This window comes from Brassica rapa, chromosome A07 (assembly GCF_000309985.2).
Source record: "Brassica rapa cultivar Chiifu-401-42 chromosome A07, CAAS_Brap_v3.01, whole genome shotgun sequence".
Taxonomy (NCBI): Eukaryota; Viridiplantae; Streptophyta; class Magnoliopsida; order Brassicales; family Brassicaceae; genus Brassica; species Brassica rapa.
In genome coordinates this window covers 7,763,368-7,789,817 of record NC_024801.2, presented here as the reverse complement: position 1 = coordinate 7,789,817, position 26,450 = coordinate 7,763,368, and the positions used below count along the sequence as shown (strand labels likewise).

Genomic DNA, 26,450 nt, shown 5'->3' with positions numbered 1-26,450 from the left:
TACTATATAGGGATCATGCACGTAGCGCGGTTATGGTCAAGCCTACCGCACCTTGTGCACGCCCTACATCTCTTGAATATCCGGATCCCTAGTATAGTGCACAATATTTTAATTCAGTTAATATTCAATGTAACATCTAACAATATCTAAACCCTTGATGTTATTAAATTAATCACATACCCTGAACTCTCCAGCCAATAAGATCCTACTCTTCCGTGGCCTCCCCGGTGGCCTACGTGTCCTTGGTGGGAGTAGCTTCATACCATCACCACCGGTGGCTGACTCCGAGTCGAACTGACAGTCGTGGACCGGGTTAATTGTGCCTCCGTAAGCTAGCCGCCAATATTCGTTACTGTACTCCTCAGCCACGAGTGTTTCAGCACTCTGATTGGAGTTAACAGCGGCTGCAACCGCATGAGTGCACGGTATGCGTAGCGTGTCAAATTCCTTACAAGAGCAACTCTTCCTTTGCAAATCCACTCGATAATATATCCCCCCATCATCACGAACCTCAAACTCTGCAATGATTATATGCCTAACATCATACCCAGTTGAGACGGAGAAGTTACGGGTCAAGACCTCATGGACTTTAGGCGTCACGGCACCTGCGTTAGAAACTGATGCTGCTCTTTGACACGAAAACCAACCCATCATCATTGACCGTATGGACACGATCAATGAGACAATGGGATACTCCCGGGCTGTCGAAAGTGCCGCGTTAAGAGACTATGCCTGGTTGCTCGTCATTATGTTGTACCTCGCACCCACGAACTGCGACCTGGCCCAGTGCTCCAGACCAGTCCCCATTATTTCTCTTACCAATCCTGGGCGTGGAACAACCCCCAGGCCCCCCCGTACCTCTGGCGTATCATATCACCAACGATACTAGTTGTTGCATGGTGGCGGAACCCCCATCTTTCATTCACAGAGAACATGTGTGCTGCCTCAACTGTCCTTATCTCAAACCTAGTGCTTCCTATAACCTTAACCACATAGACTCGCCATCCGCAGTTCGCACCCCCCACACTGTAGGACCATCTTCCCTGGCTCCGAAGGTTTCACCAGGTATTTGAACTTGTTAGCAATGGCGTAAAGATACATATGAAGTTTAAAGGCATCCCTAGTCTCGAATACTCGTCCAACGTATAGCTGGTCCTTCGAAGCCATATCACGCCTCCTGTAACGTCAACAATATGACTCTTCATGTTAATATGTAACCCACAGAATATCATTTAACCTTCTATGTAGCGCCTAACTTATCAGTTACCTATAATCTGGCAATCATCAGCTCCTCCTTCGTAAGGGATGCCCACGGGGACGCTGATCTTATCAGCTTGACTACTGTTCCAGGTGCCCATATTGAATGCCAAACCAACGTCTTCTTCTTGCAACGACAGTTTGTCAGCAGCCTTATCATATGGCAAACCAATACTAATAACATCATAACATGTTATCACTAAGTATTACATGTAATTCTCATTATCCGTTACTATTATTTGTAAACATCAGTAAGTTACCCACCATCGCCATGACAAGTCTGCGTTTGCCCTGAAGGCAGGCCGTCCTGTGGCCCTACATCTGCCCAAAGCGTTGTCAGGCTGACCACGCTTGCCCCAGCAGGCTCTTTCTCCTTACCCTTTCCAGACAGCATCTCGGGGGTTGGTGCAAGCACACCGGTACCTGCTAATTATAGCGAAAAAAGTAACTGCTACCATGTGGGCCACTTAAAAATGGGGCATACATTGGTTCTCACGGTTACGTATTATCACTGGCGGAAACTCCTCAGGCGCCATCTCTGATAGGCTTATCACCCCCCCCCCCCAACCGCCGCTGGCTCGTCAGATTGTAGTGCCAAATGCGACGAATCAGTATACGAGTCACTTGAATCGCTATCATACATATCATCCCTGCATCCCTCCCCCTCGTAAGGCACCGATGCCTTTTTTATCCTCTCGAACTCTTCCGTTGTGCAGATTTCCCTGAGAACATTTTCGCTGGCCAAAAAGTAACCGTCACGACGAAAATCTGTCACACATTTTACCAAATCTTAGCACACTCCAACTATTTTAGTATCTAAACCACATTGCTAACTATAATTACTTTTATTTCCTTACCTCGATGTTGTCTGCGCTCGGGAGGCCTCATCACAACCTCATCTTGTTTGACTTCATCTTCCTCCATTCTCTGACGCCGGTATAAAGATACATCTCGGTCGCCAAAGGTTATGTACAACTCCAGACCCCCATGTTCAACCCTTACCGCCATAAACATCTCCACATCGCCGTCTGCTTTTATCTCCACCGGCGGAAATGTGTACTCTCCAGATGTGGTGGTATACTCCGAGAAGTCGTAAGTTAACAACACTGGCTTGGTAGGCAACAAGATCTGATCGAGTTTGTATTTTGCCCGAACTATACCTATGACTGTGCTGTAGCTATCGTTTCTTTCATGATAACGTCATATTTAACCCTAGTGTGATCCACATGGAATTTTCAAATACCTGGCCCTCCTCTTTCCCAGTCTCCGACCTCAATTTTCACCAACTGGCCCATAGTTCCTGCAACGAAGAAAATCAGTTATAGTTTGTCTAGTTTTATCAAATAAAACCGGTGTTTTTACACAAAATCAACCTCTCCACGAACGAAATTAGACTGTGGGGATATTTATTTTCGCATACCTTCCTACTATGGCGATAACGTTTACTGTCAACGGAGATCCAAACTTCTTCACTTCCACTCACAGGTTTCGTTTTTGCATATCTCCCAAACAAACACTCTCTCAAGCAGCTAAGTCTTACAACCTATCTCTACCCTCCACAGTGCAGCAAATTTAAAATTGTAAATATCTTTGGTTTCTTTACCGATGCCACAGAGATTATTGCGTCTAAGATTTTCAACACACAAACCGGAAGAAACGTGTGGACCGTATGAGTGTAGGCCAGGCTATGTTGCACAGTGAAGTATGCTTTCTGTCAGGAAATCCAGCGCGTCCTTTTCCAAGCTGCAACTCGACGGATTCTGTGTCAGACGGGAGGGGCAAAACCGTCCATACCAGGCGAGAGAGGTAATGCTTGGGCCGCTAATGTCAGTTCACGGTCACTATTCTATAATGGGCCTGTGTTTAGGATATTGAGCTCATTGTCCCTATATATATTAAAATAATAAAATAAAATAATTTTGTTTTATGTTTTCGAATTATACTTTTCAAGTTTGAATTTTTTTTAAAAAAAATTTTGATTTTTTTTTCAAAATTTCTTTTTGTAAATCGAAAACTATATTTGAAACTATTTTTTAATATTTTTTAAGTATTTATTTTGATATTTATTAGAATCCTAAATTTCACATTCTAAAAATCCTACTCTACCCCTCAACTCTAAACCCCAAGTCTAGATTAGTTAACCCTATGAGTATAAATGTTTTTTTATCCTTCATTAAAAATGAAGGTAAAAGTGGTTAGTGTAAACATGAAAAGTGGTACTATGAATGTGGTATTTGTGGTAATTTCTCCAAAATCTTTTAAGAATCTTTTCAGTTGCATTTTTCAAATTTATTTCTGAAAATTGATTAATTTAAAATTTTCTTATCATAAAATATAATCATAAATTTAATTTAATTTATTTTTAATTTATAAACGAAACTTAAAAATTATATAAAATATATTAATGATAATAACAACTCAACATTATTATTTTTCAAAAATAGATTTTACAAAGATTCTGTTGGAAAGAAATATCCATTTCTATTTCTATTTAAATTTTAAAATAAATATCTTATTTATTAAACACATAAGTCATGACTTATTACATGTGTCATTTTTTTAATTAAACTATCTTTTTGAGGTCACAATTTTAAATGTATCTATCATGTAACATTACAATTTATGTCAATAATTTCTAAGACAACTATAATATTCTTATTAATGGTTAAATTTTAATTTACACCCTCTTTCGAAGATGAAACATTTAATCTTTTTACATATGGTGTATATAAAGTTTTACTCAATTATTATTAGCGTTTATATATTTTACTGAGTACTATGTCATCCATACCTTCTGCATGTCGAAGGTAGAAGATACGGACAGTTCCGTCATTCTGCACTCATTAAACCTAAAATTAAAATATAGTCCAACACATGCACCAACTCCTTCGAACCCAAGACCATAAGGTTAACCAACACGGCTATAAACACTAGGGCAAGCTGATTTTCTTAGTATCATTCATATAAGATACATATTATACATTCATGTATTTTAAAAATTAAAAATAGACTCAAAATTAATCCATGAGTAATCCATGATAAATCCTTGATTTTTTCATTAGGTGCTAGGTCATGCCCGAACGTACGGATAGCGCCTAGCGATTTTATTAGCAAGCTCTAAAACGCTCTCTGTGCACCCGCTTATTCGCCAGAAAGCTGTTACATGCTGATCGACCATGGCGAATTAGATTTATTCGAGCAATTAATCGCCCCAAAGTGAAAAGTTCATTGTTTTGTACTTGTGCATCTAAAAATCGCACGCTATGCTATAGATTTTATATACTTGGGTTAAAACTCGTAAGATTATGACAAAATACAATGAAATCGTGAAAAACAAATACAAAAAACAATTGTTGAGTTGCATGTCGAAGGTAGAAGATAAGGACAGTTTCGTCATACTGCACTCATTAAACCTAAAATTAACAAATAGTACAAAACATGCACCAATTCCTTCTAACCCGAAACCTTAAGGGTTAACGTCCTCGGCTATACACACTAGGCCATGCTGATTTTCTTAGTATCATTCACATAAGCTACATATTATCCATGTATGTATTTAAAAAAATAAAAATAGACTCAAAATTAATCCATGAGTAATCCATGATAAATCCCTGATTCTTTCATTAGGCACTAGGCCGTACCCGAACGTACGTATTCCGAACAATGATGGTATGGTATACTTATTATTATTTTGTTTTCAAATTCTTAATGAATAAATTAAAGAAAAATAATATTTTAATAGAAATATTTTATTTTCTTGTAGGAATATTGTAAGGGATAATGTATCTCATGAAGGAACAGAATGATCAATCTTTTTCCAGTGTCATTTCGATTATGGTTGATTTTTTACATTCAAACCATGCAGTTGTAGTGGTGGTTTAGCTTAGGTTTGTTTAGCTAAGTTTTTTAAAGGTAAAATGTTAAGATTTTCTAGCTAAATTTTTGTTGATGGTTTTCTTTTTCAATAATAACATTATTGGTTTAAAATCATTGATTAATGATAACACATACATTATTTTTATAAAAATTTATTATTTTTAATTAACTTATTACTTAGAAATAGGAAAAACTAAAATAAGTAAACCATCCAATGAATGCATAACCAATTTAGCAATTTATCTATAAAATTCAATGAATATCTAAGTAATAAAAGAAAAAATGAGAAAAGAGACAAAAAACATAATTTATTTAAGATATTATGAAGTATTCATAAGACTTTTAATTAGATTTGTTAATGTATAGATTACTTACACTATTTTAAAGATTTATATTAATTAATTTATTTATTTTTATTAAAAGAATAATCTTTTATGATTTATATTTTAGATACTAGAGTACTAAGGTTGCTCTTACATAATTTTATATATATAATGTCTCAGCTGTACGTCCCTAGAAAATACAACCATCAATTAGAAAACAAACACATCATTAATTAGAAGAGTATTAGGATTATGTCATCATCACATCTTGCTATCATGTGTCTCATCATGATTTCTCTTGTTCCTCTACATCAATGTATGTATAATGCAATGATGCATATATAAAATATATTCAAATTTCTATCATTTTATCATGACAGGCATTGCAACTATGCATATACAATTATATTCGCAATTTTAATCCTATTTTTTCTTATATAGTGGGAAATGCAGATGGTTTAGAATTCGACAGAAAATGCGTCCGTCTCCTTGGATGTACCGGAAGACGTTGTATTTGCTGTAACAACGCACCGGAAATATTAAAATGTTATGATACACAAGCAGCATGCATGGCTCATTGCACGAACCCAACTATTTGAGTGGCTTAAATGTTAAAAAAAAAATAAAACATAACCATGTATCTCAATAAATATAATATATATTATAAAATAAAGATGTTAATAAAATTTTACTTTGGGTATCACAATATATTTATATATATATATCTAGCATCTAATTTATAATATACGTATGATTAAGAATAATACAAATTTGTGTAGCAGAAAAAAAAATGATTTTGTCGTTGTGTGCAACACTGTTGACATGCTTCGACATTCACATTTTCTCTCTTCTTTTTCTTTGTATTTTGTATTCTTGATCTGCTCTTTTTTTCTCTACTTGCAGTTTGTACATGGTTTTAAGCTTCTCAATAAAAAAATATCTTAAGCTTTTCTTTCTCGCTAAAGTTTCCCCTACTATATACTACCATGTTCCTCGTTACTTTTCCTCATACTTCCACACAAACAGATATAATATCGATCCACACAAACCTCTCGTCGTCAATCGATGGTGACGTGCTAAGACGAGCCGACTTGTTCGTGGCCAACTTAAGCCCAGAAGATCCACATAATTATAAGACTACCATTGGCCGCCTTTTACCTAGTATTTATGTGTCTGCCATTGTATTAGGAAAAATACAATGTTTTATATCTTTATTCACATCATATAGTTTTAGGGTTTTCAGTAGATTTGTAACGAAGATCCAAAACTCCTTTAGAGCTCGTATTGGAACTCCATTGATTTATTACTCTATTCTATTTATTCATTTTATTAAGACTATTGATATGTTTTGCTTTATCATATCTGAGTAGTTTTCCTTGTTAGATTTAGGATTAATTAATGTTTTGATGCATTAGCCAAAACTATTGAATTGCTAGGATGATTACATAGATATCAATCATTAGAATTGCATGTACATACTACATGTCGAACAAATAAATATCAATCATTAGAATTAATGTTTGACATGTACATACCACATGTCGAACAAATAGAAGAGATTCCTTCATATGAAACAAAATACCTCTCACCATTCACCATCACTGTCTCCTTCAATGGCTTATTAAAGTTTACCTCCACACAAATTCTCGCATATCTAGCTCTTTTAAATTTTAAAGTTGTCAAATCTACTTTGATCGGCCGCCCTAAACCTTTGGCTATTCCCATCAGTATCGTCTTATGGTAGAAATTCACTGGAATATGTGATAAACGAATCCAAACCGGTGTCGTAACTATCTCATCCTTCAACGGGTCGAACACAGGAGACCATGCTTGTGCCATAAGGTAACTGCCAAACGCCCTCCACGAGCCACCTGATAGTGCAGCCATGTACTCCTCCTCCAACTTAAAGCGTACCATAAAGAAGTGTCTGGGAAGATCCATAACAAACATCGACCTTTTAGGCTTCCATAACTCCTTTATCTTTCAACTCAGACTCAAGATCGGGACGTTTCTCCCCAGAACACTAACGATCATATATCTCTTCCACAAGCCATTCATAGCCGTCAACACCTCCTCTCCTATCGTTATCACCGGTTCTCCATCCTCCCCATTCGGAAATTCCAATCTTAATCTCGACTCCACAAACTTTTCATCCACAACTTCCTCTGGGACAAGCATCCATCCCTCATTGCACCCTACTACTTTCCTCACCCAAGATCCAGGAGCATCTGGCGGCTCTCCCGGTGGCCTTCTCTTTTCTCTGATATCCTCCATAGTAGCATTTTTTCCTTCCTCCTCCAAAACCCTAAGATCGCCTCCTGAAACTCTAGCCGTCATGTTTTATGGAGACTTTCTCTGGCTCTTTTTCAAGTTATAATATATTAATATGCAGCTTATGTACTAGACTTATAAAAACATTCATTGCAATTAACTAAAAAAACCCACTATATTATTTTACTTAGTTAGTCAGAAAGAGTTAATTTGATTAGTTAACTGTTTGTTTCATTTTTAATCTAAAGATTTTTTTTCAGAAATATTAAAATTTTGAAAACTAATTTACCAATTCCAGATACAAAGATTATGAATTTCATTCTTATATGAATAACACCATGACTTTAATATTAAATATAAGTTGTTTCTTGAATCTTTGTATTCTTTTACATTAGTATGAAACAGTCTATGTTTTAGATTTTACAGAGATGACATTATTTATAGTGTTGATACAATTCATGTACAGTATCCAGTGTGTGGGCTTTTATCCAGTATCCAGTTACCGAACAAGAAAACTACATAAGACCCAATAGAGTTGTGATAAATCGTAGAGTATTAGTTTATGGAATTACCCTTCATGAAGCTAGCGATTTCCTTTGTAAATGAGTGGCATATGTAGTAAACAAAAGGGTAGCGTAGAGGTTAAAATAGATAGGATCCTGCTTTATCTTGGGATTATCGATCAAAAGACAAATGGACTCTTACTCAAGCAAGTTTTTGAACACACAGGTAGTATTTTCAAGTTTCTTTCCTCTTTATGTTCTCACTTCTCTCAGTCATGTCTCTCTTTTATAAATGATATCATTTTATTTTTTTAATTGACTGAGATATTTGGACAGGTTTGCATGACCATCTGGTTCTGCAGGTGGAGCCTTCCAAGGAGTCATTCACTTTTGTGGATTGTTCTCAGATGAGCTCAGGAGGAATTGTAAGAGACCTAGAGGTGCATATTTGTAATGCCCTAGTTCCAGTTGATTTCCATGTCTTGGATATCAAGCTAAACTGGAACTCTTCTTTATTACTTGGGAGAGCCTTCCTGTCAACAGTAGGAGCAGTGTGCAACATGCAAACCAACCAATTGTAACTGACGCTCATAGATCCTCATGTCCACTACAACCATGTTCCAGTCAAGAAGCCAGAAAACGTCCTCCAGAAGAATAGATGATCCAGTTTTCATCGCAGCATGCCACTGTGGAGCCGAGTATGAGACAGGATATTCGGTGTCGATCGAAACTCACACCACCACATCGATCGACAGTGCCCACCAGAAACCGATCGACAGTCCGAAGGAAGAATCGGTCGACAGCAGTCCAAGCGATTGGGAGAACGACTACTACAATCCCACCATGGCAACACACACCAGAGACACCATGCATACAGAGGAGTATGATGAAGATTATGAGGAGGAACGAGTTATAGAGTACATAGCCATTCTTGATGAGGAACATCTACCTCTCCATCATTCCTCTTGGAAAGGGAATTCGCCGTCGATCGACATAATTGTCTCAACATCGATCGACACTCATCTTCATCAGACAAGCCAAAATCGAGCATCAACCGACATTACCTACTACCCATCGATCGACACAGGAGTCGACCGTGCACGAGAAGGGGATTACTCGATTGGCAGTTGGGCTAATGATCACCATCACGAAAGTTATGCAGTCAAAACAGCAGTACATGAGCCAGGAGCAGATGAACTTCATGAAGGTTTCACATATGAGGAACTTCTCAACATGCAAAGATGTGATGAAGCATATCAACACCAAGCAGAAGCTTCTGGGGAAAGAACACCTTTCAGCCATACTTTCGACAGAGCCAACCGCCCGTCAATCGACGACAAACATCCATCAACGATCGACATCCGTCTGAAACCACCATCCACTGTAGCGAAAACCCTAATTATGATAATCAGTATCTAACACATGATGAGTTTGGTATTTTCAGGGACCCAGATGGCTATGCAAGAGCAATAGGTGGACATGCACTGCAAGTATCCAGAGAAGACATTGCAGACATTCTTCAGATGGCTAATGGAGCAGATAAACTCTTCATGCAACAATGCAACAGTCCAGCACATCAGCATAGGGTTACAAACGAGTTCTATGACACAGCTGGTGGCATAGACAATTGCCTCAAGCAGAAGTATAGACATCCTACTCGACCGTCGATCGACGTTGACGTCCCTTCATCGATTGACAGACGTCCAGAATTTGGCAAAAGAGCATATGACCGTTATGGAACTAAGAGATTCCACTGGGAAGAAAAAGATGAGTATGGAGTCTACAGAGATGATCAGGGACATGCCAGAGATGTAGACAGACACATCATCAAAGTATCCAAGGATGATATCAGAAGTCTTTTGAAGAGAGCTTCGAGAGATGAGCACAGCTACATATGTCTTCCAAAACATGCTAGCTCATTCACACATACCAATTTGGTACCATAGATCTACACCAAGGACGAGATCAATGAGATGTTCTATGGAGTCTGTGGAGCCCAAAAAAAGAATGAAGATGATTTACAGATGAAGCTTGATGGTGTCTACTATCTACTGAATGATAGCATCAGTTGGTTAACCACATGCATGGAGGAGATGAGGCAAGACATAGTCAAGACCCAAACACAGCGTGCAGCCGAAGCAACCGCACCATCATCGACCGACAGACACCATTCAACATCGATCGATGACGACCCACACCACTCACATCCAATGAAGTCTCCACCAGATTCTTACACGAGAGCAGACATTGATCAGTTGGTAGAAAAGATCTATAAAACTCTGGAAACTACAGAAGAAAGGCTTGATAGGAGATGTGATGACATCTATTTCCCGATGGACCTTACAGTGATACAAAGCTCGTCGACCAGAAGCATCAACATCGATCGACAGACGCAACAACAAATCAACCGACAGTTGCAGACGAACATCAGTCGACGAAGCTACAAACCTAGGCAGGCTAGTACCAAAGGTGAAATCAGACATGTCTGATACACACAACCATGGAGAGGAGATCTCAGCTGACACTTACGCCACACTTATGAGACATCAGTTCAACTTTGAAAGTCTTAAAGATAGATTGCAGAAGATAGAGAAAACAACTGCAACAATGAAGGACAAATGGCACAGAGGAGATGAAGCAATGCGAGACTTCACTGGTACATGGTTCAACAAGCGCAAAGAAAACATGGACACTTGTTTCCCAGCGAGTTCCAGCTTTCAACCTTACTAGCCAAATTGCCTCCAAAGTCAAGCTAAATGACTATAACAAAGCGCTGAGTGTGAGGCAACCCACTATTAGATAATATTTAATTGATCTTTATTAATTTAGTATTTATGCTGGTTTTTAATTATTGCAGGTAAGAAAAAACAAAAAAAAAAGATCAGAGTAGATGATTACTATGAGTATCGACCGACGAACCACTGCTGACATCGAGCGACAGAACATCACCTGCTGTGACCGATGTCAACACATTTACATCGATCGACATCTAATTCGTTCTGGTATATCGTTCTTAACTTGTTACATTGAGTCCTTATGTTTTAGTTATTCACATAACTTCGGCTGAATTTACACTGGGGACAGTGTAGTTTAAGTATGGGGGATGTTCACTGATATTAGTTTATTCATTAGTCTTAATAAAATATTTTCAAAAAAAAAATTTATTAAGTTGAGAAGGGGATAATGAACTTTTTTATTTTTGTTTATTATCTAACCACACCATTATAGACTTCTAGTTGCAGATAACACTAACGATACCAAAGTGGATCAACCTGTCAACTATGTTACACTTGCTGAGAATGATTTAAGGAACCAAAGCTGACCTCCAACTTAATTGAGCTCAACTCTGCTTGTCTTGGGGTTTGGTATATATGAGATTGGATTCTTCAAACAAGTCTGGAAGGTAAAGCCTTGTGTAAAAATATCACCATCTCTCTCTTAAATTTCGAATTTAGGTTTTTATATTATAAAAAATTATTATTATTTATAATTAGAAATAGAGAAATTTAGGAAAAAATTCGAACATGACTTGGTGGCTACAACTATTAAGGCTTGCTTCATAAGAATTCTATAGGTAAAGGATTAGAACATGACTTGATGGCTACAACCATTAAGGCTTGATTCACAAATAATTCTAGGAAATAGGTCAAAAAGAAGTGAACATGATTTGATGGCTAAAACCATTAAAGCTTGATTCATGGAAGCATATCCAACCTTGGTCAATGATGTTGCAATTAAGCAGATTTTGACTAGGGGAGAAATTAGTAGAGAGAGAGAGAGGATATGAACTATTATTTACCTGCAGGTCCAGATACTTGTTTGAGCATCCTTGCATCATGTGATCGATATCCCCAAGGTTAAACCTACACTTTATTTATATAAGAATTGTGGTTGGTAGAAGAGATTGTCAGACATGATTTGCTAAGTTGTTGACTAGATGAACTTGGTTGCTATACTAGGATATGGTATAGTGTGCTTCTGAGACTAGGACTTTCTAAGGTGTTGGTTCTAAGTTTTAAAATTTGTGAGACCCTGCTGTTTTCAACTTTCAGAGAGACGGCATGTATGTTTTGTTTGAGGACAAGCAAAAAGGTAAGTCTGGGGGAGTTGATAGACCATGGATTTGACCCACTTTTATCCATGGTTTATAAGTGTTTTAACTACTAATTATTATATTATAGAGTCTATTTAGTATATTTATAGGATCATGAGTGATTTGGAGGAAAGTGATGATTTTGGAGCATTTTTGGAGATATTTGAAGTAAGCACCCGGAGATGACCATCGAACACGACCATCGGTTGACATTGAAGAGGAATAATCGTTCGATGTTCACATCTTGACATCGATCGACAGCGAAGCGCGCAGGAATCTCGGGACAGAAGAAACATAATGGGTATGGTGATATTATGCTTTGGCCCATGAAGATACAGCTGAGCGTCAGCTGAGATCACGCTTTATAAAGTCATTGTCAACTGATTAAAGATTGTATCGTGAGATCTTCTTCTGTAACAAACAAACTGATCTAGTGAATTCCAGGATGGAGATCCTGAAGAGAGAAGTACCCAGGGTTAAGGGGAACTCTATAATATCTTGTGTCTTTGTACTTTCTTTACATTCTAATCGCGTAAGCACACGAGTGAGCGAGAGAGAGAGAGAGAGAGAGAGAGAGAGAGAGAGAGAGAGAGAGAGAGAGAGAGAGAGAGAGAGAGCGATAGAGATCGAGTAGAGAACGAACGAGATATCAAGAACGTATCTTCTACAATATCAATTAACCATCAATCACAAATTTATTTCTCAACTCGTCATTATCTAAATAAATTCAAAACTATTTTGGAAGTTCCAAGGAACAATAATAGAACGACAATTCCACAGAAACAGCTTAAACAACAAATCATCATCTTATCCTGTAAGAATCAACACAATCAAAGATTATAGATAAAGATAACGTTGTGACTCGCGTACTTCACTCGCAAGTAGAACATAATTCAACAATTCTAAATAAACAACTTCAAATTAAAGATAATGGAAATGGATTTTCAATTAAACACCAAATCCTCCTCTTACCTGCAACACAATCAGAGATTCTTCACTCTTCAGAAAGATGATCAAAAGGAATAATAAATGAATTGTCTCTAGCAGCTTTCTCTTATAGGATTCAAACAGAATGATCTCGACCCTCCATTTACTTTTAATCTTAACCCTACACGTGTCAGCTATATTAAAACCGCGCTCCTTTCATTTGTTTCTTCCCGGTAATTTTTGTTACTTGATCATATATTGGGCTCTAATTGAATTTCCTAAAAAAATGAATAAGGTTCTAACTGAGTTGTTAAAGAAAAACAAGTTCTAATTGTTTGACTTTTTCATTTGATTAGGATTGGTTCTCGGGATACAATGCAAAAGAGAAATGAGTAGTAGAGACCCATAAGTTGTACGCATCAATTGTCTTTTACCCTTTGCATTTTACCAAATGAATCACCATATTTTACATTTTCAAAACAATAAAATACATGAAGTTTTAGGGATTTGAAAGAAATTAAATCGAAAGCAATTCCGGATTGACACCCATTGCGGTTTGGCACTAAGCTTCAAATCCTTGCATAAGTATACTTTTGAGACCCTTTGAGTATAGAAACCAAACTAGTTTAAGAAGTCTTCACCGTTTCTTTTGAATTCACTCGTTTTGCTTGAGGACAAGCAAATGGTTTAAGTTTAGGGGAATTTATGAGGCACAAATTTAGGTACTTTTAGCACATATATTGTACCTACTTTAAACCTTTAAACTCATCGTTTATTCACTTCACATGCATATTAGGATAGTTTCACATGCATTTCACTTTAGACCCTAAGATCTTTGCATACTTTGTTTCTTTGTGCATACTAGGAATTTTGAAGGATCTAAGGAGGCCAACAAAGCTTGGGGAAAAGAACAAAGGAAGAAGCAAGAATTTAGCACCAAATGGAAAGATAAACAAGATATCAACTATTACAACCACATGTATCAGTTGACAAAAGTCCAAGAATCAGTCAAGAATGAACGGGAAATTTTGAATCCAAAATCAAGATCCAATCTTCATATCGACCCGTATCAACCGATAGGAAAAATGTATCAACCATGTATTTTTCATAATCAGGACGATATCATGCTCATGAAGCATATCAACAAATCTACAATTTGGTTTGTCCATGCGCCCTCTCAACCAAATGACTCCAATCAACTATTGAGCTATGTTCAAAAACACCACACTACACAAAGTCACATGCTTATACCATTGTAATATCATCTTCGGACAATGAGTCCATTCATACCACCTGGTCATATAGGCTCCATATATGTCTAATGAGCTAAGAGACTCCGGTCTTTTCTGAGGCCATAGGTCTTTCCAACAAATCATCTCCTCCAGGTTGTTAGGCGGTCCAGTCCATGACATCCCGGGGAATCTCGAGAGGCGACGTTCTTCTCCCTAAACTATGATGAACTTGTGTGAAGATATGACTCATATCATCCAAGAAAAACAAGTTATATCCCGACTTCTAACATTAACCAGGAAATAAGTGGTAAATTGTTGGAGATAAATAAACCATGAAGAAAATCATCCTCGAATTAGCATGATGACGAATTTCTAGTTATTGCTTCTGGCTTCCAGCTTCCATGTCGCGTTTTCCTCCTACCCCTGGGCCAAAAAGGAAAACTTCTTAATGTGGAAAACATTTCCATATATCATGCTATAGAAGAATCTATCCTAGATTTTAATATTGTTATCTTTAAAAAGATTCCAAAAATTATATAAGATAGGGATCGACTAATAACTACTTTCAACTTAGATACATGCAACTAAAACTAGGGTTTATATACCAATATGTTGTATTTTTGTTCTTAAGATCAGTAAAACACTATTTTTGATTTTTTTTATTGTTTTACTTTCTGTTTATGTAATGTCACGAAGTACCCTCCTTATTTTACAGTAAGAGATGTATATATCAATGTATGTTAAAAATGTAAAATATCAATGGATTCAAGGAATAAATATATAACACCGAGGGTAAACCATGATTTGTGTTATAAAACACATCCAGGGCCGTGCTTTTTTTTTGAGCAACATCCAGGGCCGTGCTTATAATGTAGTAGAAAAGGTTTTTGCCTTAGCCCCAGGTATAGGATATTCGGGCCCTAATGTCTAAAAGTTTGTAGTAGCGTAATTGCTAGTGGTTTGTAGTTAGAGATGTCAAACAGGTTTACCCATCCCGTTCCGTCCCGTACCGCAGCGGGTTAGTCGTTGAGCGGGTTACAGCGGGCCTGTCCCGCGCGGACTGCGGTCTTCAAAATGCCGGCCCAAACCCGTACCGCAAAATATATAAGCCTTCGCGGGCCGTCCCGCGGGACGCCTCCTTATCAAACCGCCTACTACAGTTTTTTTCATGAATGCTCAAGTATAAGAGTTGTGTAAGAGAATTGAAGAGAGCTCATTTAGCTTCACTAAAGACTTATCAAAATCAATGCCACAAAGCTCCGTTTGTGCTTGCGTTTTTGTGTTAAAAGCCTTCTTTTGTTATCAACATAAGCTTTTGTTGAGTTTGAATCTGATTGAGTTATTATCTTTGTAATAAGTTGGCTCAAGTGTTTTATGTCTTCATCAAACCATCTCTCTTTTTAATTATTTGGATTGCAAAGAAAATCGTGAATCACTTTACCAAATTATACAAGTGACGTTTAATACAACTAACTTTTCTCCTAAACAACTCCACTGTAACCAAATTTAATTTAAGAAAAACACCACTTCACAATACTGAAAACAAAACCAATCAACTTAAACAAGAAATATCACATTGTAATAAAGCAATTCATAGTTGTGTGTAATAAAAAGAGAAAACCAAATCAAAACAACACCAGAGCTCGAATCGTCATCGCTGGAGCTGGAGTCGTCATCGCCGGAGCTCGAACCATCATCACCGGAGCTCGAATCATGCATCATCGCCGGAACTCATGTTTTATGGGAGAAAAGTCACAAGAATCATTTTCTCTCTCTCTCTCTCTCTCTCTCTCTCTCTCTCTCTATCTCTCTCTCAATATTTTAGGCGAAAGAAGAAATGGGGACTTAGGGTTGCGGGTCTTCAAAATCCCGCGGGTTAAGCCCATCCCGCTTTCGACCCGTCCCGCTTTTGACCCGTCCCGCTTTGAACCCGTCCCGCGAGGCCCGCAATTTTGCGGACTTACCAAATGTATTTATATTTAACAAAGAAGTTAATATTTTATTTTAAAATTCAGTAATTGATAATATATTTGAACATTACAAAATAAGTTATATTAAGTCATTTGACATTCCACTTACAGTTTATGATTTAATATGTGTTTTATAGCTCTCATTTATTATAATCTATAACGTTTCTGTTTATAATTTTTAAGATGTTTTATTATTTATAAAAGTTTTGTATTTTCAAATATTTTGATCACTCTTCAGGACTGTAATGTTAATAAAAGTTTTTATAGAATGAAATTTAAGGTCTTACAATTGAAGAAAACCACATTGAAACCTCAAATACCTCAGATTTGAGGTTTAACTAGGGATGGCAATCAAGGATCTGGACCGCGGACCTGGCCCGTAAAAGCATGTTGTGGGGAGGGATTGAGCCTCCATTTGGTAAGCCCACAAAATTGCGGGTCTCACGGGACGGGTTCAAAGCGGGACGGGTTCAAAGCGGGACGGGTCGAAAGCGAGATGGGCTACAGGTTAACAACCTCCGGGATTTTGAAGACCCACAACCCTAAGTCCCTATTTCTGCTTTCACCTAAAACACACACATATATATATATATATATATATATATATATAGAGAGAGAGAGAGAGAGAGAGAGAAGGCGATTCGACGTGATATAGCTCCGGTGATGGTGGTTTCAGGGTCGATGATGCTTATGGTCTCCCAAGTGCCTTCGATCTGCACCGGTGGAGCTTCTTTGAGTCATTATAAGAAATTTGAAAACTCACTTTCCACCGAAAAAGAAGATCTAGTTCCCGCAATGGGTTCTTCATAGTCTTGTCTATATGTATTTGTTCACATTATCATACATTTTGGAGTTTCAGGTTTCAATATATCTTTAACGGACTTCTATTATTCTTATTTGCAGAAGATGAAGTTGATGGTGAAGAAGATAAATCTTCATCTTTTTGTTGCTTGTTGGTGATAAAGATGAAGAACAAGAAGTGTGATTGGTGTTTTCTTTTTATTTATTTATGGGATTAACATCTTTGATTTGGTGTTGGTTTTATTTAATTTTGGATTCAGAAAACTAAAACATTTGTTATGAACTTATGAGTTATAATATTTGGATTCAGAAACTAAAGTATTGTTTATTTTTAAAATGTTTGGAGTCTAACAAAAGTAAATAAACTAGTGTTTTGATCCAACTAAAATCTTCAACTAACAAGTGTATTGCCTTATCCAGTTCAGTCATTGACTAAACTTACTTACTGATGCGTCATGAAACTGATAAAGCGTCTTGAATCATGTCTTGAAGCGTTCAGGAGCCATATGTATGTTTGTAATTTAATGTCCCGCGGGCCGATCCGCAAAGACCTACGTGTTTTGCGGTACGAGTTTGGTCAGCCATTTTGAGGACCGCAGCCTGTGTGGACCTGACCCGCCATGACCTGCTCGAAGACGAACCCGCTGCGGTACGAAACGGGATGGGACGGATCAACCTGTTTGACATTCCTAGGTTTAACAAACCTCAAAAATAAAGTTGATTTTGGAGATCTAAGCACCTCACTCAGGGGCGAAGCCTGGTTATGTAGTGTGGAGTCATGTGCACCCATAATTATATTGATATTCAAGTTTTTGTAAGTAAAATCATTTGAATTTTGCTAGTTTAGTGGATAAAAAATAGCTTGTACACCCTCATTTTCCTAGGTTCGATCTTTACCATATGTATTATTTTTTATAATAAATAGTGCATCGACTAAATGAGGTCTAGATTCGCCTCTGACATCACTAGATACATTGTTATATTTACTATCCTAATTAAAAATAAAATAAACATTGTTTTTAGAAACATTAAATAAACATGAATTTATTTTAGTAAAATAAATATGATCTCTGATAAGAAAAATAAAACATAAATAATTAAAATTAAAATTAGCTTTAATTGAGAATGAACTAAATATTTTTAAACATTTATTAAATTTAAGATATTTTTATTGACTATTCACTTACTCATCTACGGCTGGTTCAACCCTAGTTATTATATAAAAATAGATTTGTGGCAACAAAATAATTTTCTTAATACAATAATATAAATAACATCTCGGTACTAACCAATTATGAAGTCTTAAAACTTTTTGATAATCTGAACCAACTAACTAACGAAACATCACCATGGAGAGAGATAGAGAGAGGGAAATGAGTTGTATTTTACGCAAAAAAAAAACAGACAAACAACAACTGGCACTAAAGGAAAAAAAACCAATTTAATCTGTTATTATAAGTTTATGCTCCAAAATAAGAAAAACAAAAAAACAACAACTGGATATGAGAAAACAAATAGAAAGTCTATTTGATAAGATGAGGCAACCTTCCATGTCTTTACGCGTCATCATCATCCTTACATTGAGATTTCTCTGCTTTTTCCTAATCATTATTCCTTAATCTATTTTCTCCTCTCTTTCTCTCTCTCTGTCCAGATCTCAAGTCAATTCTCCCAGAGCCTATCTTCTCAATTTGATCTTTATTTGTTCATTCTTGGATCTGTAGCAGCAGCCTCAAGAGGATTAATTCAAGACCCTCTTAGAGATCTTCGGTACACCATTTGGCTGATATGTGAAACATATTTACCATATAATTTGACATTGTTTGTATGTAAAAGTATATTTAGGGGATTGGAGAGAAGCGATCATGTCCTTTAGATCACATTCGACAGGGAGCAGTCAATTTGCAGAGAAGATAACCGATGATCCGGTAACGTATAAGACGGCACAAAGCACCGTGACATGCATATATCAAACGCATATATCTGGGTTTTGGAGGAATGTGACGGTTCTATGGTCAAAGAATCTAATGAACCATTCGCTTACGGTCATGGTCACAAGCGTGGAAGGCGATATGAATTATTGCTGCAAGGTTGATCTTAAGCCGTGGCATTTCTGGAACAAGAAAGGCTACAAGTCCTTTGAAGTTGAAGGCAACCCCGTTGAGGTGTATTGGGATTTCAGGTCTGCGAAATTCACGAGTAGCCCCGAGCCGAGCTCGGACTTCTACGTGGCTCTAGTCGCGGAGGAAGAGGTGGTTTTGTTGGTGGGTGATTACAAGAAGAAGGCTTTCAAGAGAACAAAATCAAGACCCGCTTTGGTCGAGGCTGCCTTGTTTTACAAGAAAGAAAACGTGTTTGGGAAGAAGAGTTTTGCTACGAGGGCTAAGTTTTACGACAGGAAAAAAGAGCACGAGATCAACGTGGAGAGCTCTATCTCCGGGACTAAAGAGCCAGAGATGTGGATAAGTATTGACGGGATTGTCTTGGTACAGGTCAAGAATCTGCAGTGGAAATTCAGAGGGAACCAGACCGTGCTCGTAGATAAACAACCTGTTCAAGTCTTTTGGGATGTTTATGATTGGTTGTTCAGCGCGCCTGGGACAGGGCATGGTCTGTTTATATTCAAACCAGGGAACGCAGAAGACAGCGACATGGAAGGAAGTGGTCATGGTGGTGAGAGTGATACAAGCACAGGGAGCAGGTATCATTCGACCAAGAGTGGCTCTTGGCCGCCTGAATTTTGCCTCTTTCTTTATGCTTGGAAACTTGAATAGTAGTCTTATCAAAAAAAAAAGAAGCTTTTGTCAAGAAAATGTATTATACGGGTTTGATTGAACTCGAATGGTGACATAGCGATTAACATTATCACAAATCACTAGGGTACGATATATACATATCGTAGTCAAGGTTTTGTCTGTTCATCTATTGTTGTTTCTTGTGCCTGTAACTTATTCTCACTTTTCGTTTGTTATTGACAAGTTAACAACATCACAATCATGACTTCTAGTGATCAATTATGCTGTAGGATTAATTGTAATGCTTTAATTGCACCTCATAACAATCGTTTCTACCAAAGCGCTTTTCTTTGTTGTTGTTGTTGGTCTTTTTCTTTTTATCACTAAGCTATGAATTTTTTTCTTCGTCATAATATGGTTCAAATTATCCTAAAATATTTTTTTCTCTCAGATAAGAGATTCAGTTGTATTATTTATAGATCGAATTTACATGAAGCTTGGACACATAATAGGCGGCTAATCATATTAAAATAGTAAATAGCAGAAAACACGTAAATCAGTTGGTTGCGAGATATATAAGAAAATTGCTAAATCTAGGATTTCAAACAATCAGAATTATGATGTATAGATGCTAAGTGTGTGTGATAACCCATCTTAGAACTCGAATACAATAGTAAGATATTCAGCTCTCGTTGTGAGTCTAGTCAAATGACTAAGTCTTTGTTCCAGTTCTCGCATGCGAACAAGGAATGAGTATTGATCGATACTTCTTTAGACAAGCATTAACGTTTTAATCAATATGTTCACTATGTTAACTAAACCAGCTTTCGCATGTGTCTAACAACCTATAGTTCAGTAGAATTATTGTCAGATAATAAACTTACTTTCACAAAATATCATAAGTTTAGAGTTCTACTTAGATACTTTAGAAGATAAGTAATAAGATCAACTCTGTTGAAAGATCCTAATAATTCATCCTATCAATTCCATGTTTCAGTAATTCATCTTAAACCCTAACAAACCTAGATATAACAAAAGAAACTACTCAGACATGATCAAGTAAAGCATAAAGAATAGTCTAGATATAATGCATAAATAAAATAAGTTAGAAAAAAATGGAGTTTCTCTGAAAGAGTTATTGATTTTCTCTCCAAAAGCTACTAAGTATAAGGTCATGATTAATTTCGGTCTCTTAACTGAGGTTCTTAGATTCGGTTAAGAGACGGTTTTTATCTTTTAACTAAGAAAATCTAAGATCTGTCTCTTAAATAAGAGATATAAGAGACGTTTTTAGCCGAAAAGTATAAAAAGAAATGTTAAATCATGAGTTAAGAATCCCAAATAAGAGATTGGGTTAATCATGCTCTAAGACCCTAAATATTATGGTGTGATATTGTGTAAAGATGGTCTCTTGCCTAAAACAATGGAAAAATCTATATTAGGTTTAAGGTCGGTCATGAGTAATCTTGTAATATGTGGATCTTCTTGGCTTGAGTCGGTCTTGAAAAAAGTTATGCCTGCTACTCGCACTCGTGTCGAGCGACACTAAGAGTGTAGTATCGATCGACGCTCCTTCTAAATCTCGGCTTTGGCTTTGATTTTTGGGACAACTACGAGTTTCCTCATCCATAAGCTCTAAAAATGCTCCATAATCTCCGCATTGCTCTAAAATATACATAGACCTGAAAAGTCTCTAAAATAGACTCCAAACACATGCAATATACTCTAAAAAGGATTTATACCATGGCTGAAAACTAGTAAATTCCATAGTATATCAAATCTCAACCTCAAAACAAAAACATTAATCTTGGAACCAACCCTAGAAAAGATTGAAGATTATTTACGTGAAATCAAGTATAGTTCTATAATATTATCTGAGAAGATAGTTTTATACGTGATGCTTTCATGTTCAGTCTCATGATGCTCAATTACATTAATATCCTAAATAAATTAAAAATATTATGTAATTATAATTATTAATGTTTCTCTTTTATTTTTATTAATAACTTTTTAAATAGCAAAAAAGAAGATACATATAAATCTTCCTAAATCTATTTGGGCTGTTTTATGAATTATACTTACACTAATTTGTTCAAAAGTCAATAATATATGTATACTTGATTAATTTTAACAAATAATTTTTTTTTAATAATGTGGATTTTTGAAATATATAAATGCATGTAATCAATTATACATAAGAAGACATACTATCTAAATTATCTAAATATATCCATATATTTTATACATGTCTTTTTAATCAAATACTCATTTTTATTGCAAAATATTTTCTACTATATTATTATGTAATGCTTATTTTGTAAAAACCAGACATTCCCACATAATGCATGAACTCTATATTTAATTTTAACCATTGTTTTGAAAACTGGAAAGGACTGACCGGTCGAACCATTACTCATTGCTCTATTCGATTACAGGTTGTGTTAAAACCATCTCCTATGTCAAACCGAGAAAAGTGGTGAAACAAAGAGTTATTGAACCAAATACATAAAAAAAACATATCATGTATATCTAAATATAAAATATTTCAGCTAAACCAAAATTTTAATAGAAATCGAATGCCTAAAATATAAGTTATATAATAATATTTTTTTTATATTTAATTTAAGAAAAAGTATTAAAACTATTTACAATAATTTTTTTGTACTTTTATTTCAAAAGAATTGTAGTAGTTAAATTTAATTAACAAGAATATATATATATAATATATATATATATATTAACAAGAATATATATATATATATATATATATATTAATTTTATTTCAAATTGATTTAAATATTTAAATTATAGAATATAATGAGATTATCACTAAGAAAACAAATCTAATTTCTAATCATACTGATATAATTAGTTTATATTATTTTTTCTATCAAAACTGTGCTACCTTTATCAAAACCGTATTATTATTTTGTATCAAAACTCAAACTACTTTTTATCAAGGCCTTGAATGTTGGGAGTGGTTTGATGCAGATCTGAAGCGTTTTATTTTTTGGTCGCCATTCACCCTTGATAACACATAAACTGGGTTGCAATCATATAATAATAATAAACTAATAGTTGTTTAAATAAATAAAGAGAAAGTTTGAAACACACATGATGAAGGCTAGGCCTGGGTATTTTAACCTAGACCCAAAAACCCGACTTGGAACCGATCCGAAAATACCCGACCCGAAACCGAACAAAAAATTTATAAATACCTTTTGGATCTAAATTTCTTTTACCTGAAAGAACCGGAACCAAAAATAACCGATCCAAATAGACCCGATCCGGTAAGAACCAATTTGTACCCGACTTAAAAACATGTATATCCAAAACTATGATTTTTGTGTTCTATTATATATATATATATATATTATTTTATGATTTAGTTAAAATATTTTTTGTTAACAACATTTGTTATAATTTTGTAACATTTTTTAAGTAATATGAAACTTTAAAATGTAAAATTTAGAGTTTAAAAATAATTTATTTTACTTATTAATAGTTTCATTTAAGTTATTTTGTAAAATTTTAGATATATATTACGGGTAAGTTTGATGGAGTTAGGTATATCATGTCATTTTCAGATCCTAAATACCTGAACCCGACCCATACCCAATATGAACCTGAAAACTTACTGGTATATTATGGGTATTTTATTATAGACCCGAACCGACCCGGACCCGAGAAGAACTGACCCAAACCCGAATCAAAATTTTTTAAGTACCTATTGGGTCCAAATATTTAGGACTCGGACCCAAAAGAAACCGGTCTGAACCCGATCCGAAGATCCGAACGCTCATGCCTAATTAAGGCTCCAAGTGGTGAGAGCGGATTGAGTGGTGTGGGACAGGCGGATTATGAAACAATTGTGATTCGTCTAAAATGAACATGTAAAAACAAATGATAACATATGTAATGAATAGTATAGCTGCATGATACATATGCTACATTTATATTTTAAAAATTAAAAAATTAAAATACTGACATAATTTAAACAAGTTTGTATTCACAAATGTATTTTATTCTTGGACATTTACCCCTTTTAAGAAAAGTTATTTATGAAACTTGAAAATATTTGTGTTAATTTAAAGATTGATCAAAGTATATGTTAAATTTATAAATTAACAAAAGATTTTCAGTACCTTATATTTATATTGATTAAACATAATTTATCTAATAATATAAATATTTAGCATAATTAATTTATTAACTAAAGAATACACATCTAAACTTTGATTTATGTATATTATATAGATGAAATATTAATGATTGTGTTTGTGTTTTTCTATATTTTATTAGTTAAAAAAACATTTATCTCTAACCACACCATTTAACTTTCTTTTTAGATGTAGTGCGGCTCAAGAACAAAATTTTACTCCCTTACTTTATTTTTATAATTTATTATTATTTTACTTGTCGATATTAATAGCAAAAATGGTAGTTGAATGGTGACATATTGCCCGTGGTGCGTTTTTGTTGTTCCGTTTAGAACATTCAAGGCCTAATATTATACCACCTATATAGTGTGGTTGTCAGATGAATATGTGTGGTTTTTTTTTGGTTACTCAAATCTTTTTTTTAAAAATAGGAAAAAATAAAGTATTTAATTGTAAAATAATATATATGTGTGTGCTTTAAATTATATTAGTATCATTAATTTTTAGGTTGTAAAATATAAATATATTATATGTATCTTGCAATTACAGTGATCATTATACATGTCAAAATTTATATTATTTTTTATTTTTTAGACGCAGTTTTTCCACGATATGTGTTTTCTTTAGACTAACCGCAGTTAAAGCGTAATGCATTATCCAATCCGCTTGTTCATGTAGCTCAATTTGCTGTTACCATTTAAAATCCAATACCGCATTATTAATGGGTGAATTGGTTTAAAATCCTAAAAAAATGAAAATACCTATGATGTGACTAGTTTGTGTCTATGGAGAAAGGTATCACATTGTGGGATTTAGGGTATTTGGTTAATTAGGATAAAAATCTAGTGCATGGGTGCAATTTTTCTTATTTTTTCTATCAAATCGCTTATTCCACAAAACCGCAGAGACTGTACTGCACTTTATCAAAAACATAGTTACCATTTGAATCTTTATATTATCAAAACCATTACCATCAGGCCTTTAATAAAAACTTTTTTGTGGATTAATTCACTTTTTTGAAAGATGCATCTGGATAATTTTTTGGGTTTTTGGTAAGACAAATTAAAAGTGAGAAATAGCTGATTGGTGACCTTATGCACCTGTTACAATTGACTAGAGATTTTACCGCGCTACGCGCGGTTTATTTGTCTATAAACATTAAATCTTAAATTTTTTAAAAAATTAAGTTTGTTTTTTAATATTATATCATTTATTTGTTTCGATATATTTTTTTTGTTTGAAATATCATTAATTTATGTTAACATATTAAATGTCTCTATTAATTTTTTCGTAACCATGTTTAAATATTTCTTAAAATTTAAAATACTCAACATTTAATAAAATAAAAATGTTTTGTATCATCTTATGTATATTATATATTTTCTTATATATGGTCTGATTGATTTTGAATTATTTTTTGAAGTATAGGTAAATAAAATTTATTTCATATAAGTATATGATTTTATAAATGTGTAATAATTTTGAATACTTAAATCTGTCAATTTTATAACCAATAAAATGATTCAGCAATTCTTTAAGTTTTGAAGCCATGATTTATTTTCAATATTAAAATTATTGGTATTTATTATTTTGTAAGTAATTATTTGTTAAAAGAATGTGAAGTATGTAGTAGATTTCAATATAAACAATTCTTTATTTAGTTACTACATAAAAGTATTTTGGATAGAATGCATTACACATATGCATATTAGACATTGGTAAATTAAAAAAATTTATAACCTTGGAATATTGTTTGTATGTTACAATAGAAACGTATTTCCACTACTCTTAAGCTTGAGAAGGTGTTGGAATAGCGAGAAATAATTTAGAATTTTTTATAAAAAAAATTAAAATAATTCTCAATGCATTAATTGGTGATGTTCTAACCAAAGTTGATCTTTACACAAATTCATTTAATATAACATTATAAATAAACGACAGACAAATCTAGCGGTATATTGATAGATTGAAGGTAACAATTAAAAAAATTGTAATGCGATTTACTGAGTATAATCAAAAGCAGCTCTAAACAACTTATTAAATTCATAAATTTTTATCTTATATTTTTTTGTTAAAATATATTTAAGCTTATTTCTATTTTGGGTGGGTCATTCCATCAAATCGTTTAGAAGGGGGCCCCCAATCTCGTATTTGATTTATATTGGCATATATGATTTTTAAGAATTTCAACACTTTTAAAATTTAATTTGTTTCTTGATGTAGTTACATTTTATTAAATTTTAATATTTAATTAAAATATTATATGCTAATTTTTAAAAAAATAACCTAGATATTTAGTTAA

The 26,450-nt window shown here is 34.8% G+C and overlaps 1 protein-coding gene and 1 long non-coding RNA gene across 2 annotated transcripts; both read left to right on the top strand.

Annotated features, from left to right (window-relative positions):
- Positions 1–3,357: 3,357 nt before the first annotated feature.
- Positions 3,358–13,205, top strand: LOC103828544. Its single transcript, XR_625323.3, has 2 exons — positions 3,358–5,772; positions 5,898–13,205. It is a non-coding gene; the product is annotated as an uncharacterized LOC103828544 (long non-coding RNA).
- A 4,851-nt stretch (positions 13,206–18,056) lies between these two features.
- Positions 18,057–20,308, top strand: LOC103828543. Its single transcript, XM_009104154.3, has one exon. The coding sequence runs from the start codon at positions 19,119–19,121 to the stop codon at positions 20,025–20,027; it is 909 nt and encodes a 302-aa protein (XP_009102402.1). The 5' UTR covers positions 18,057–19,118; the 3' UTR covers positions 20,028–20,308.
- The last annotated feature ends 6,142 nt before the right edge of the window (positions 20,309–26,450 follow it).